The sequence below is a fragment of the Leptopilina boulardi genome, unplaced genomic scaffold (assembly GCF_019393585.1).
Source record: "Leptopilina boulardi isolate dan_hultmark-lab unplaced genomic scaffold, ZJU_Lbou_2.1 LbouV2_361, whole genome shotgun sequence".
Lineage (NCBI taxonomy): Eukaryota > Metazoa > Arthropoda > Insecta > Hymenoptera > Figitidae > Leptopilina > Leptopilina boulardi.
The window spans coordinates 274,914-290,235 of NW_026137931.1; the positions used below are offsets into that span (position 1 = coordinate 274,914).

Below are 15,322 nucleotides of genomic sequence, written 5' to 3' on the forward strand. Positions count from 1 at the left end.
TTATGATGGCGTCAATTTGAATTCGTGTTGTGTGCTGATATTGCTAATATGTTTCGCCAGATTCTCATCAATCCTGCCCATCGAAAATATCAATGTATTTTGTGGCGAGAAGCTCCTAAGTGTCCGATCCATGTGTTTGAATTAAATACTGTTACCTACGGAATGGCGTCTTCGCCATATCTTGCCATTCGCGTAATGAGACAGTTGGCACATGACGAAAAGGACAATTTTCCTTTAGCTGTTTCCGTGCTTTTGGAGCAAACCTACGTTGATGACGTTTTTCTTGGAGGATCGGATAAAACCTCCACACTCAAGGTGAGAGATCAAGTCATTAATATGACAAATGCTGGGGGATTCCCATTACGGAAATGGTTTAGTAATTCTCCTGATTTACTAGACGGATTGGATTCTGCTGCTCATGGTTTAGCAGTTGAGATCCCTTTTGACTATTCTTCAGGTTTCAAAGTCCTCGGAATTTTTTGGAAACCGTCAGATGATGCCTTTCACTTCAAAACTTGTGAAATTCCTGAAGAACCTGCAACAAAAAGATCAATACTCTCGGCTACCGTGAAAATATTCGACCCAATGGGTTGGATTTAGCCTGTGACAATTATTGCAAAAATTCTTTTGCAAAAACTCTGGCTTCGAAAGCTAGACTGGGACGATTCTCTTTCCTCGGACTTGCTTAAAGATTGGAATCAATTTCGATCTTCATTGTCGGCCTTGTCAAATCTTTCAGTTCCAAGATGGACGCATAATTCTTCTGATGCAGTCTCGATACAAATCCATGGCTGCGTCGAGTGTCGCATATTCTGCAGTCGTATACTCTCGAATTCGGTCCGCTTCAGGTGATGTTTTAGTCAGTCTCCTCATGTCCAAAACAAAAGTTGCTCCGCTCAAGACAATAAGCATCCCACGACTCGAATTATGTGCCGCAAGCCTTTTGTCTAAATTAATTCATTTTGTTATTGATTCTCTCGGTTTAATGAATTCTCAAGTTTTTTGCTGGACAGACTCTACAATTGTTCTCAGTTGGCTTCAGAAGCAACCAACTTCCTGGACTACTTTCGTTGCAAATCGTGTGTCAGGTATTTTAACGGAGTTGCCTGCAGCTACGTGGAATCATGTTCCTTCCAAGCAAAATCCCGCGGATTGTGCCTCACGTGGCCTCTCAGCGGAGGACTTGTCAACCTTTTCCCTTTGGTGGGAGGGTCCCACTTGGCTTCGAGATTCACCGGAGACATGGCCTCGACGAAATTGTGGTCTGGAAACTACCGAAGAGTCTCGTATAGTTTCTCATCTGATCAACAATAACCTCGAACCTGATTGGCAATCACAACTGATGTCTCACTATTCATCTTGGGCACATTTATTGCGTGTGACTGCTCAAATTTTACGAGCTATTTAAGCCTTTAAACGCCAAATTTTGTTTTCGAATCAAGTGACGGCTACCGAAATCAACAATGCCGCTTTATTTTGGGTTGAATACGTTCAAGAAAATTCTTTTGCTCACGAAATTCAGTGTCTCAAGGAAGGAAAACCAATTCTCTCAAGTTCTCGCATACAAAAGTTCTCACCCTTTCTCGATGACAATGGTATCCTTAGATTGGGCGGACGACTACGCTAGTCTAAGTTATTGACTTACCAAAACCCACCAGATATTCTACCTAATCATCCGATTTCCTTTTTAATTTTGACACAATTGCACAAAAATTTATTACACGGGGGAGTTCAGTTGACTCTTTATATTGCTCGCACTCAATATTGGATTATTGGTGCGCGAAATCTCATTAAAGGAATTATCAGGAAATGTGTCACTTGCGTGAGAGACAAAGCGCGTGTTGAAAACCAACTTATGGGAGATTTACCTAGTGCTAGAGTATCTCCTTCTCGTCCTTTCTCTCATACCGGAATTGACTACGCGGGTCCATTTTTGGTCCGCTCTAGTTCGGGTCGCGGAACCAAGTCACATAAGGCTTGGATCGCTGTTTTTGTTTGTTTTTCTGTTAAAGCCATACATTTGGAGCTTGTTGACGATTATACGTCAGCTGCTTTTCTCGCAGCTTTGAGACGCTTTACCTCACGTCGAGGTTTGCCAACAGATCTTTATAGTGACAATGGCACGAATTTTCGCGGTGCTGATCGCGAATTGTCACATACATTTAAGCTCATTATGAAAGATCCGACGATTGCTTCTCACATGGCCTCAGATGGAATCACGTGGCACTTCATGCCTCCGTCTGCGCCGCATTTTGGAGGTCTGTGGGAAGCTGGCGTGAAAAATGTAAAATTTCATTTGCGTACATTATTATCAAACGCTACACCGACTTCCGAAGAATTAACGACTTTACTTTGTCAAATCGAATGCTGCTTAAATTATCGACCTATTGTTCAACTAAACGAAGATCCAGAGAGTTGTGAAGCATTAACTCCTGGACATTTTTTAATCGGATCTGCGTTAAAAACTGTACCTGCGATATCTGTTCTGGATCTACCTGAGAACCACTTGTCGCGTTGGCAGTTTTATAAACGTGTCTTAGAAAAGTTTTGGCGCTCATGGTCCAAAGATTATTTACAGTCACTGCAACAGCGAACAAAGTGGTTGCCAGAGCGAGTTAATTTGAAAATTAACGATGTTGTTTTACTACGAAATCCTAATCTCCCACCCGCTAAATGGGAATTAGGACGTGTCATTAAATGTATTCCCGGTCAAGACGGTCACATTAGAGTCGTTCAAGTAAAGACGAGTGCGTCTGAATTTACTCGTCCAATCACACAATTAATTCGATTACCGTGCAACTATTCATAATATTTGTAACCTAATACGTATTCTTGTAATTTCGCCAATTAGTTTTAAGTTCGTACCTTTTGTTCTATTGTGACCATTGCAATCTTAAAATACGCTCGCAAGGTGGGCAGTATGTTTACGATTTCATCGCATTTCATTTACTTTTATTTTAAATTTTATTTCGCAGTCTTTTTAAATCAAGGATGATTCCATAGTTTGCCCGCAGAGGGACAACTTGTGTGCGTCGTATGTAGTGGTATCTGCGAAGTTTTTAGTTTCTGTTTGTCTTTCGTACGCATCATATAGAACCGCTCTGTAAAAATCGCTTTACCTGTTTTATCTCAAATAAGTTAATAAATTCAGTATTAATTTTACTTTAACTATCTAATGTGATTTTTAAAGGAACAACTATGTTACTATGTTATTTCTTAAACGAAATGTAACATCTGGAGTACCATGCATGCATGCAGTGGATGAGTTCACTGAAATTTACTATCCAATGAGTGTTCTGTTACAAGATTTATGTGTCAGGTCATAATCATTTACTAAGTTTTTTACAAATATGTGGATATTTTATGTTAAATTACATAGTTGGACAATTGTTACTTTCGGTAATTATATATAAATTCAACATTACAAAGTCATTATGTGAAATAGCAAAATTTGAAATTTGTGTCTCTTTTTATGATTCATCAAAAAATTGCAAAACCCAGTAATCTTAAACTTTGGTTTCTCTGTGAATGTTATATAAATATTTTCTTTGCTGGTATAACATTACACTGTTACAAGAAAATGATTCTACAAATGAAAAGTTAAAACTTTAGATCCCAAAGTAAGTAGTAGATCAGTTCAATACAATCATTGATCCAGAAAGTTCTTAGTTCGGAGTTCTCTATTTCTCAACCTAATTACGTAGTTTAACAGAGAAGAAGAATGTTTAAACTTTGATTGCGTATATGAAATGAAAAATCTTGGGTACCGAAATAATGTAGTAGACTAGTTCGATGGAATCATTTATCCAGAAAGTTCTCAGTTCGAATTTCTCTATTTCTCAACCTAATTGATGTGATTTTCAAAGGAACAAGTATGTTACTATGTTATTTCTTAAACGAAATATAACATCAGGAGTACCTAAAGAATGCAGTGGATGAGTTCAATGAAATATACTATCCAATGAGTGTTATGTTATAAGATTTATGTGTCAGATTCCTTTATTTAATTTTAGTGCTAAAAAAGTAGGTCATAATCATTTACTGAGTTTTTTACAAATATAAGGATATTTTATGTTAAATTACATAGTGCGACAATTGTTACTTTCGTTAATTATATATAAATTCAACATTACTAAGTCATTATGTGAAATTGCAAAATTTGAAATTTGTGTCTCTTTTTATGATTCATCAAAAAATTGCAAAACCCAATAATCTTAAACTTTGGTTTCTCTGTGAATGTTATATAAATATTTTCTTTGCTGCTATAACATTACACTGTTACAAGAAAATGATTCTACAAATGAAAAGTTAAAACTTTAGATCCCAAAGTATGTAGTAGATCAGTTCAAAATAATCATATATCCAGAAAGTCCTAATTTCGGACTTCTCTATTCCTGTACCTTATTATTGAAGTTTAACAGAGAAGTAGAATGTTTAAATTATGATTCCGTATATGAAATGAAAAATCTTGGGTAAATGTTATATAAATATTTTCTTTACTGCTATAACATTACACTGTTACAAGAAAATGATTCCGCAAATGAAAAGTTAAAACTTTAGATCCCAAAGTAAGTAGTAGATCAGTTCAATAGAATCATTTATCCAGAATGTTCTGAGTTCGGACTTCTCTATTTCTCAACCTAATTACGTAGTTTAACAGAGAAGAAGAATGTTTAAATTTTGATTGCGTATATGAAATGAAAAATCTTGGGTACCGAAATAATGTAGTAGACTAGTTCGATGGAATCATTTATCCAGAAAGTTCTCGGTTCGAATTTCTCTATTTCTCAACCTAATTGATGTGATTTTCAAAGAAACAAGTATGTTACTATGTTATTTCTTAAACGAAATGTAACATCTGGAGTACCTAAAGAATTCATTGGATGAGTTCAATGAAATTTACTATCCAATGAGTGTTATGTTACAAGATTTATGTGTCAGATTCCTTTATTTAATTTTAGTGCTAAAAAAATAGGTCATAATCATTTACTAAGTTTTTTAAGAATATAAGGAGATTTTATGTTAAATTACATATTGCGACAATTGTTACTTTCGTTAATTATATATAAATTAAACATTACAAAGTCATTACGTGAAATAGCAAAATTTGAAATTTGTGTCTCTTTTTATGATTCATCAAAAAATTACAAAAACCAATCTTAATCTTTCGTATCTCTGTGAGTGTTATATAAATATTTTCATGTCTGCTATAACATTACACTGTTACAAGAAAATGATTCCGTATATGAAATGTAAAACCTTGGGTACCGCAATAATGCAGTAGATTAGTTCGATGAAATCATTTATCCAAAAAGTTCTTAGTTCCAAATTCTCTATTTATCAACCTAAATAATGTGATTTTTAAAAGAACAACTATGTTACTATGTTATTACTTAAACCAAATGTAACATCTGGAGTACTCAAAGCATGCAGTGGATGAGTTCACTAAAAATTTACTATTTAATAAGTGTTCTGTTACAAGATTTTTGTGTCAGATTATTTTATTTAATTTTAGTTTTAAAAAAATATGTTATAATCGTTTAATTAGTTTTTTACAAATATAAGGAGATATAACGTTAAATTACATAGTGTGACAATTGTTCCTTTTGTTAATTATATATAAATTCAACTATACAAAGTTATTACGTGTGTAATACGAAAGCGAATTTTGATAAATATTATTACTCCCGACAAAAAAAAACATATACGCGTTAAAATCAATAATGTCCCGATTATTGATTTTTCCAAGGATCAGCTGAGAGGCGTGCGCACGCAAACTATAGAGCGCGAGACCGAGCGAAAAGACCCAGGCAAAGGCGCGGACGGTGGAGAAAGGCCCCTATGCACGGAGCGTAAAGTTGCGCGCCAGCAAACGAGATACGACCTAGCGCCGCGCAGAACGAGAGATTTCTCCCTCCAGACGCCCGATCCGATCGTTCTCCCCCACCACTGCCCAGCCGGTCGAACGAATATAAAAGGTGGAGAAATTGTGAATTCAAGACAGAACTGAGTATTACTCGGAGCAGTAAGGTGTTACCTTACTAATAACTTAGAGTGTTACTCTTCGTTAATAGAGTTTTACTCTAGCAATATACGTATGTCGAGTATTACTCGAACACGCAGATTTCAAACGTGGAATATTTTCGTTCTTTTAAACATGGTATTAGATATACTTAGAGTTTTACTCTTAGTATAGGTAATCACGAGTATTACTCGTGATTAGGCAGGATCTTCGAAATTGAACACCACCACCAAGGAAAGGATCATCACCTGGGCAGAAGATTTTACGAACGGCTCCAAATATCCCGGTTGAATGCCGATCAACTGAATTCCGCGGCTCGACCTGCATCGAAGCCGATTCTACCCCGCGGCTCAACACCCCGATGGATGCCGGTGAAATCAAGTCCCGAACCGATATCGCGTTCTTTTTCCTCAATAATATAATCAGTAAACTCACCTGAATTTCGTACCGACCGTAATTAATTTTCTTTCATTACCCGCAATTCCGTACTACTAATGTTACCGTTCCGTATTAAGTCCGTAAATGTTTCGCGAAGTTTGCGAGCTGATCGCCGTTATAATTGTTAATATAGTTTTTATCACTACCGTCATACTGTCTTTTTCTTTTCATATGACAAAACCGATCGCACGGTATCTCATCTATTAAAGAGAACAAATGAAACTTGATATCAGTCCATATCCGATTAACGTAAGATGTCAAGTAATTTTATATTGATGTATATAGTATTGTAAATAAATAAATTGTTTGTTTTTAAACAACCGTAATTGTATATTTTTTTTTTTTGAATCAAAAAACCCTGGCTCGGCGAGCTAAAATGATTCAATTATTACAAACTGTTAAAGTAGAATTCGGAGAATTCTATGCTATTTAATCTCTGTAATTCGAACGTATTGTCGTGTACTTTAACTAACGTGTCCTTCGGACAAAATTGTAATAGGTAGTGGATTCCCCCTCTAATTAGCTATTGTTTCAGCCAATAGGTTGAGAACCTTATTCTTACAAAAGGAAGGAGAGGATATCTTCAGATGTATTTAAATTAATTGAAACACAAAGATAAATTTATACAATTATATATTTTCCCCCAAAAAAAGAAACCCTAATACAACTTTATCTAATTCTGTTTATATTTGCGAAACTCTAACTCTGAGCTGTGTGTATGTGTTGGTATACTGTGTGTGTAAGGTGAGATGCTATGTAATACTCACAAGTGATATGCTTTTCTTTTCGCTTTTAACCAATTTGCTGAATCTTCGAAGGAATTCTTGCTTCTCACAATTTCAGGAGAAAGAACTTTTAATTTTTTATATATGTAAATCTCAATTTCTTTAAATATCTCTTAAACTTTCCTCTAATTTCCACCACAGAGTATTGATTCTTCTTTTTCTTTATATTCACGGCTAACTGCCGAACTTTAAAATAAAACAGGCTCTTTGCCTGATTAAAAAAACGCTTGATAAACTCTCGGCTTGAAACTGCCGAATTACAACCACCGGCTACGAAGGCCCGGTTCAAAACTCCTGGCTAAACTGCCTCGATTTCCCGATGTCAATCCGTTTTATTGAAAGACATTTTGATGGGGAAATCGTACTGCAAGTTCAATGCACTTGGTTGTTGCTAAGTACATTTCTACAATCTTGCAAATTTAGGTAGTGGTGTGATCCGAGTTCAGTGACTTGGATTCACCACTCCTTATATTGAGAAATATACATTCTTATATGTTTCTCAATATTTCTAAAGAAGGTCAATAATTCTGTGGTCAAAATCAAAGAAACGTATTAAACAACCCTGTTTTTTTGTTCTTCAGTCCCTTCAGCCCAAATTGTGAAAACCGAGGAATATTATCTAATTATTTTAATATTTTAAGACATTAGAATAAAAATCAAACAGACTAGATTATCTTTTATCAATTTTACATTTGAAGGTGTTTTGTGTAATTATGTTTTCGATATTGATAAATAATTGCATAATTTTTTAGAAAACAATTTGATAATTTGTTTTTTACAATTATTTAAAAGGTTACGGAGTTTGATCGTAACAAATGCCCCCCTTTTATTAGGCTGACGTCCCTTGTCAGCTGCTAGAAATGTGCGTGTTGTTTATGTTGTGGTCCAGGTGTATCTTCCGCGTAAGTTGTGATAGATAACTCCTTCGAGTTTTACAATTTGTGTCCATTTTATTATTTTTTTTTTTTACATAATTGGTTCTCTGTAAGGTAAGTATTTATTAGAAGAGAAAAACAAAGAAACAGCAAACCAAAAAAAACTAAAATTCCACTTTTTATTAAATAAAATAAAGTAATAATAAAAAAATGCGATGTGTCAAAAAAAAACTATTCGTTTTGTTTTGATTTGCTGCGTTTGCAAATTTGGGCTTTTTGTGTCAGTATAACGTCAAGGTAAATGTAAGGTCGGAATGTAACTTGATGATTTACCGGTAGCTCGTGTGAGATATAAAAAGGAAAGAAAAAAATTATATATAATTATGCTTTTTATTTTACTATTTTTTTTTTCTTTTATTATTTTTTTCTTTAAATTCATAAAATTTTGTATAATTTTATAAAAAAAATCAAAACAAATGAGTGACTTGTAAAAATTGTTAATATTTTCAGTTTTCTTTTTTTTTTGAATATATGAATGTGACGACATAATTGTTGTTACTGCCCCCCTTTTATTTGAACTGTCGTCCCTTGACAGCTTCTATTTTGCGTGATAAAGAAAAAAAAATATGTGGATTGTTAATCGTTGCTTTTTGAAAACAGTCAATACGGGAAGTGTTCATTTAGCAAGTAATGGGATACTGAGTAAAAGATCATTTGTCGGCGTAAATTGAGTGTCTTTGTCGTATTTTATTTGATATTTCCTTTTGTTTGCTTCTCACGGTATGAGTTGCTGATTTATGATTTTTTTTTCACTTCTTATGGGACTTTTGATTTCGGTATTCATTAGTTCTCGTTCGTGTGTTGAATTGTTCGGTTGTTAATTTTTGTGAAGTGTATAACATGATGTCTGGAAATTGTTTCGATTTCTCTGTCCTAAAAATGTCGTTGGAATACGTCAGTAGGGATGGTTTTAACGTTGAGGTGTTCCTTTCGAGAAAAAGGGAGGAGTTAATTGAAAGGCAGCGCATTGCGAATCGCATTGGGAAACGAGGGTAAATATAGTAAAATTCCTTTTTCGTTTTTTTTCTTTTTATATTTTTTTTTTAAATTTTAAACGATTCTTTTTAGTGTTTATTAAATATTTTTCTATTTCTTTTTTTTTTTTTTTTTTTTTTTTAGGGTTGTTTTGGCCTTTCCAAAGTGGGAAGATGCTCCTAGCCGTACTGGCAATGGGCATCGTTGGGTGTGTCTGAAGGATTCCACTGATTTTGAGTCGTTTGGTGTGTGTTCTCGTTGGGTCCAAGAGTACCGCTGGAACTGGGGGCGTAAGGTTTACGAAGTACGTGGCTATTGGGATTTTGAGGGTTTTGTTTTTCCCACTGTCGTGGCTGTGCCGGAAGAGGAGCCTGTGGAGGTGATAGAGGGTTGTCTAGGCGTAAATGTTTATGTGTAGTGAGTTAAGAATTGTTTTATTTTATTACTCTTTTGGTTTTATTAGAAAAAAAATTTTATATTAATTGTAATATTTATATGCTCATATATTTTGTTATATCTTTTTTTTAAAATGTTATTTACAATTACAGCCCTAGACGCCAGTTGCCTTTTGTACCTCCCGCTAGTGGGTATAGGATGCAGAACGAAGCCTTGGAACTAGTTTGGGTGCAGCGATATCAATGTAGTTGGGATGAGGTGGAGTTGGTCAGTTCCGATTGGGAAATTGTAAGTTTGTGTTTTTTTTTTTTAAATTGGTTTTTGTAAAATTTTGAGTTATTTTTTCAATATTTACCTTTGTTTTGTACATAAACTGTGTTTTTTTTTTGTTTCAGCGTTGGCGTATTGTTTTAAAGCATTTTTGGGTGGAGACATAGGTTTAGTATCATATTTGACGTGATAGATATATTGTAATGGGAGAAAAGGAGAGGGAGAAAAAAAGGAAAGAGGAAAGACAAAAAAAACAATAAATGAATTTAAAAAAAAAATGAAGAGAGAAAAAAAAATATTTATTCCTTATCCTGCTTTCTTTTTTAGGGAAGTTGGGGTTTCAAATTCTTCTTGTTGATGTCATTTTTTATTAATCTCTTTTTTTTTATTTAACTTAAGATAATGCGTTGTTCTGTATTTTCTTGGGGTTTTGAATTGTTCTTTTGTTGAATTATTTATTAATTTATTATGGAGCTTTCTGTTTTTGAGGATGACAGGTAAGTATTGATTTTTGTGTTTAAGAAATAAAGTAAGAAAAAAAATACAAATTTTAGTGGTGATTTTAGAAGTTTTTTTTTTTTTTGCTTTTGTTGTTTAGTATACCGTAAGAGTGGTGGTCGATTATGCTGACGTTTGGAGACTGCATCTTATGAGTAAATGGTTTCATATTTCCCTCTCGCCCCGCGCTGTTTCGTATCACCTATGTTTCGTTAGTTGTTCGTGGTTTGTTAAAGTGCTGCGTGTGGTGTGAGGTTAAAAATTACTTTGAAGTAATTGTAATATTTAGTATTGTTTTTTTTTTTTTTTACAAAAAAAATATTATAGGTATTTATAGTAATGAGTGTAAAATAATAATGTTATAAGTTTCTTATTTTTTGTGTAATTTTTGTGATTAATTCAAGGTATTGGAGACTTTAATAAAGTGTGAGTTTGTGTAATTTTTTGTAATTGTGTTGATAATTAATTCTTTAAACTTTTTATTTGCATTACGTTTTGTTCTTGTTTTTTTTTTTTATTATTCTGTTAGGTAATATTTTGAAAATTTATTGAAGGTGTAGGTCTAGGTTTATGTGTCGGGTCCAATTTCAAATTCCTGTTCCTCAGGGGCGTAATATTTGTGTTCCATATATATTTTCTTTATTTGTAGGAAAATTAATTTTGTGGGTTTTGTTTTGTTTGTATATTGTAATAATTTATTTGAATTTTATTGTTAAACAAAAATCGTTATTAATATTATTTTTTTTTTTTTTTAAATTTAAAATAGGTTTCATTTTCTTAATTTTATCTACGGATTTTAATAAAGGATTAATCGGGTTTTTGTAAGAATTACGCTTGTAAAATAGTAAAAATTTATGAAATCTTTTGTATTGGAAAGATTTAAAATATATTTTTTGTGAAAATTATTATCTAAATATTCTCTATTTACCTCCCCTTCTGTGAATTGACTTTACTTTTTTTTTCTCAGTAAGGTACCTTTCCCTCGTCTTCTGGGGTATTTCGTGTTTTGTCGGTGTGTATGCCTTCAAGTGCTTCTATAGGTTGGTTTTTATTAAATTTATTTAGTGTTTATGCTTCTTATATAAGTTTTATTTATTTATTTAATTTTTTTAGCATCTGCTCCTGTCAATCACAGGATTGTTTTTTGCCTTGGTTGAGGAGTCGGGGTGGGTAGGGGGTAATTGTCCACAATATGGATATTACTGTATGTATGGTGGGGACGGTTCATATCCTAGGATTTGGTTAGTATTATTAATTATGTTTTTATTTATATTTTGTACAGTTGGTTAATATTTCCTCTTCTTTTGTTTGTTTTAGATGTTCGTCGTTGAATATATTTTGTATATTTATATACAACATTTTTTTATATATATGTGTAAAAAAAATTTTTTTTTTTTAATTTTTTGTATATTTCTATTTTTTTATTAGTGTTCTGTTCTTCTTTTTAAGGTAAGATCTGAGTAATGTTTCCCCTTTTTTTTATGTTTAAAAAAAATGTTTTCCTAACATTTAGTTTATTATTAATACTTAATAACTTATTATAAATATCTGTGTTTAAAAAAAAATTTTTTTTTTTTTTTTAAATATGAAATTGACCTTTTAGTTAATTCTTTATTTTTTTTTATTTAATGCTATTATTTCATTTTAGTAATTATCAGATATATTTTTGTTTATTTATATAGTTATATTTATATAGTTTATTTATATAATTATATTTTTGTTATATTTTTGTTTTACTTTATACTATATTACGTGTTAATACTAAAATTTTGTTCCCCATTTTATTGTTATTTATTCTTAATTGTTAGTTATCATTTGTTTACATATACATACTGTTATGTTTCCCCTTTGTTTATTATTATCGATATATTACAGTGAACTGTGGTGGTACATTTCGATGTCTGGATATGGATTGGCTTTTATGGAATTATTTTGGCTTTCCGGTACTTTCATGGTCTCAACGTGTTCGAATGTTATCCTAAAAAGGAGGATTTTTGAATTTCTGAAGATGGAATTGGATATCAAAGGAAACAAACACATATATAAAAAAAATGGCTGCCTTGTTGCCGCTTCACCCTAGTGACGATGGTTGATTTGTTGACCGGAGTTACATTTTTTTTGTTTGTATTTTCACCCGCTATTATTTTGTTAATTTATTAGTATTTCTTTATGCGTATATATATGTATATTAGTGCGTATATATTCATTTAAGGCTTAGTAGTGAATTATCAAATTAAAGCATATTTTAGTTGAAGTATATATGGGTAGTTTTAGTTATTTATGTTTTTATCCATTTTTATTCCTTAACTTATTCTTTTTGTGAGTAGACTACTCTCATTCAGTTTACGGTTTTCCCTTTAAAAAAAAATCACAATTATTAAGAACGAGTGAAAGAGAGTTTTTTTTTTATAGATTGTTGTCTCCCGTTTTTGTTATTCGTATTTTAGTTTTTTTGTAGTTTTTTCTTTTCTATATATTTTTTTTTTTAGTTAATGTTTCCCAAAAAAAAATGTTATATTTAGTTTGAAGCGTTCAATATGTACATATATATGTATAGGTTGTGGATTCAGTTTTGTGTCTTCCCTCTTTATTCTTGAATTTAGGCCACATCGATATATCTGATTTTTGGTGCTTTCTTAGACTGAAAAATAGGGCTTAGGTTTTCTCGTTCTCTTTTTTCCGTTTGTGGCATATTACTGGTTGTCGGTTCAACTTCTTTCTCATTTTCACTTAGTAGGAATATTTCTCGTTTCTTGGTCAAAGGGGGTGAACATTCTTCTTGTTTTTTTGTTAAGTCTCTCATACTTATTCTGTCGATTTTCTTTTGTACTGCGTGAGAAGGTGTAGCATATATGTGTAGTGATTCTGCTTCGTTGTTCTTTCTTTTTTTGTTTTTACAGCATATGACTTTCACGTTGTGTTTTGTGCAGTATTTTATTGTTAGGTAAAATATTACGATTAGAAGGATGGTTGCTAGTATTCCTATTATCGAGTTAGTGTATTGGTATTGTTTCTGTTTACTGAGCGTGTGCAAGCTTTGTGTTTTTAGTTCTTTTTCTATATCTTGTAATTTCTCATCTGTTTCTGTTTTTCTCCAAATAGGGCGAACATCATTAGGTGTTATAGTTTCCTCCCGTGGTTTAGCCGTTTTTAAAATGGGTGATATTTCTTCTAATTTCAATTCTATTTTTGGTGTGTAAATATATTCCTTAGGGTTATTTATGATTTGTAGCGTGGGTAATTTTATGGTGTCGGTTTTTAAATTACATTTACTCGATAATTTTATTATTCCTATTCCTTTTAGTTGGAATGTTCTTACCTTTTGCTTAGGGCAAATTAAGTAAGCTGTTTCTTCTGTTGTTAATGAATATAACCAACTTCCGGTTGTTATTATGGGCTCCCATAGTGGTTGTTGATTGTTGGTGATCCTTATGTCACAACTCCTCAGGGTATTATTGTTCGGTTCTCTCAATAGCTCTGACTCGCAACTGGGGGCTAAAATTATGTCATATATCCCTTGTGTAGGATAACATATGTATTTTCTTTCAATTGATTGACAGGTATTTAGTTCCTCTTCTTTTAGGTAAAAATAATGTCTTCCTTCGATACTAGTTGCAATATATTTAGTGTGAGGTGTGATATAAGCTCTGTTCATGGTTGGGCCCATTGTTTGTAGAACTGGTAGCTCATGCATTTTATATAGTAGGTATTTTTCTTTTTCTAGAAGTGGAATGTCTAACGTTACCATAAGATTTTCATCTTTTATTAATAAACTTACTTTGGAAATTTCAGCTATTGTTGCTACATTTAGGTTGTCTATGTGCATAGGGTATTCTTGATTTTCCAAATATTTGTGTGCTTCCGTTGCTATTGTTTTTATTTGTTGGTTGTTTAATAATTTGGGATGTAGTTTTCCTTCCATAACTTTGTATATGACATTCAGAGTTTCTTCTAAACCGTGTTTAAAGGTTTCTATTTGTTCGTTCCATTTTCGAGCCGTTTTTTGTAGTTGTAATATAAAGTCAGTTGTGCCTATTTTGGATCCTACACGGAATATACTTTCTTCTAATTCATATAATTTCTTTCTTTCTTCTTCGGATCTGTTATGTTGTTGTTGTGCTATGTCGTACAAATTCTGCAATTCTGCGCGCACCAAATGCGTTTGTTCTCCCACTAGATGTGATGTATTCTTTTGGGCTTCGTTTAGTTCTGTGAATAGTTGTTCATATCTTTCTCCTTCGTCGTAAGTTAATACTCCTACGATGGGTCCTGCGATTTTTCCTATAAATCCTAGTAGTGGTACGTTTCTTTTTTTTCTGTTTGAGGACGAAGTCATTTGATTCGCTGAAGTTTGTTGTCTTAGTTCTGTCATGACGTTTATTAATTGTTCTTGGAGTAATTTGGCAACTGAAATTTTCTTGTTCAACGTTTGATATTCTAGAAAGTCTTCGCAACTTATTCCCATTGATTTTTCACAAAGTGGTTCCATTTTTTTGTATTCCGTTTCTAAGTTTGGTAGGTGTGTTTTGAATGTATCAGTGTCTAATAGTATTATTGTTCTCCATGTCCCTGTTACACGCTGTAAATTTGGCATCAATTCATAAAAAAGTCCTGTGTTTTTATTCATGGGTGTTATTTTGATAGTAGCATCATCATCGTTTGTTTTTATTTGTCCAGCCAATCCTAGCAATACAATGCCTATTTTTAGGTAGTTGTTCATTTTATTTATTCTGTAAATTAAATTGAACAATAGATTTAAATTTTTTTTTTATTTTTGTATGTTTATGGGTTAGTTTCTATTGCTAATTTTGCTAATCTATCTGCTTCTTCATTTCCTAAAATACCGCTATGCCCTGGTTCGTAAATTAATTCTATTTCTAGGTTTTCTATGCTATTTTTCATTTTTACAAAGTCCTTTTTACTGATTACTTCTCGTTTTCGGCTTGTCTTCCAGCCATTATTTTCCCATTTTGGTACCCATTCTTTTATCCCATCTACTACAA

General features: G+C 32.7%; 1 protein-coding gene across 1 annotated transcript; it reads left to right on the forward strand.

Annotated features, from left to right (window-relative positions):
* The first annotated feature begins 1,855 nt into the window (after window positions 1-1,855).
* LOC127286472 (uncharacterized) lies at window positions 1,856-2,809 on the forward strand. The gene has a single exon (XM_051312903.1). The coding sequence runs from the start codon at window positions 1,856-1,858 to the stop codon at window positions 2,807-2,809; it is 954 nt and encodes a 317-aa protein (XP_051168860.1).
* Window positions 2,810-15,322: the final 12,513 nt, after the last annotated feature.

Bases quoted from the DNA above. Each gene is read 5' to 3' on its own strand.
- LOC127286472 (XM_051312903.1), top strand. From the start codon at position 1,856: ATGGGAGATTTACCTAGTGCTAGAGTATCTCCTTCTCGTCCTTTCTCT.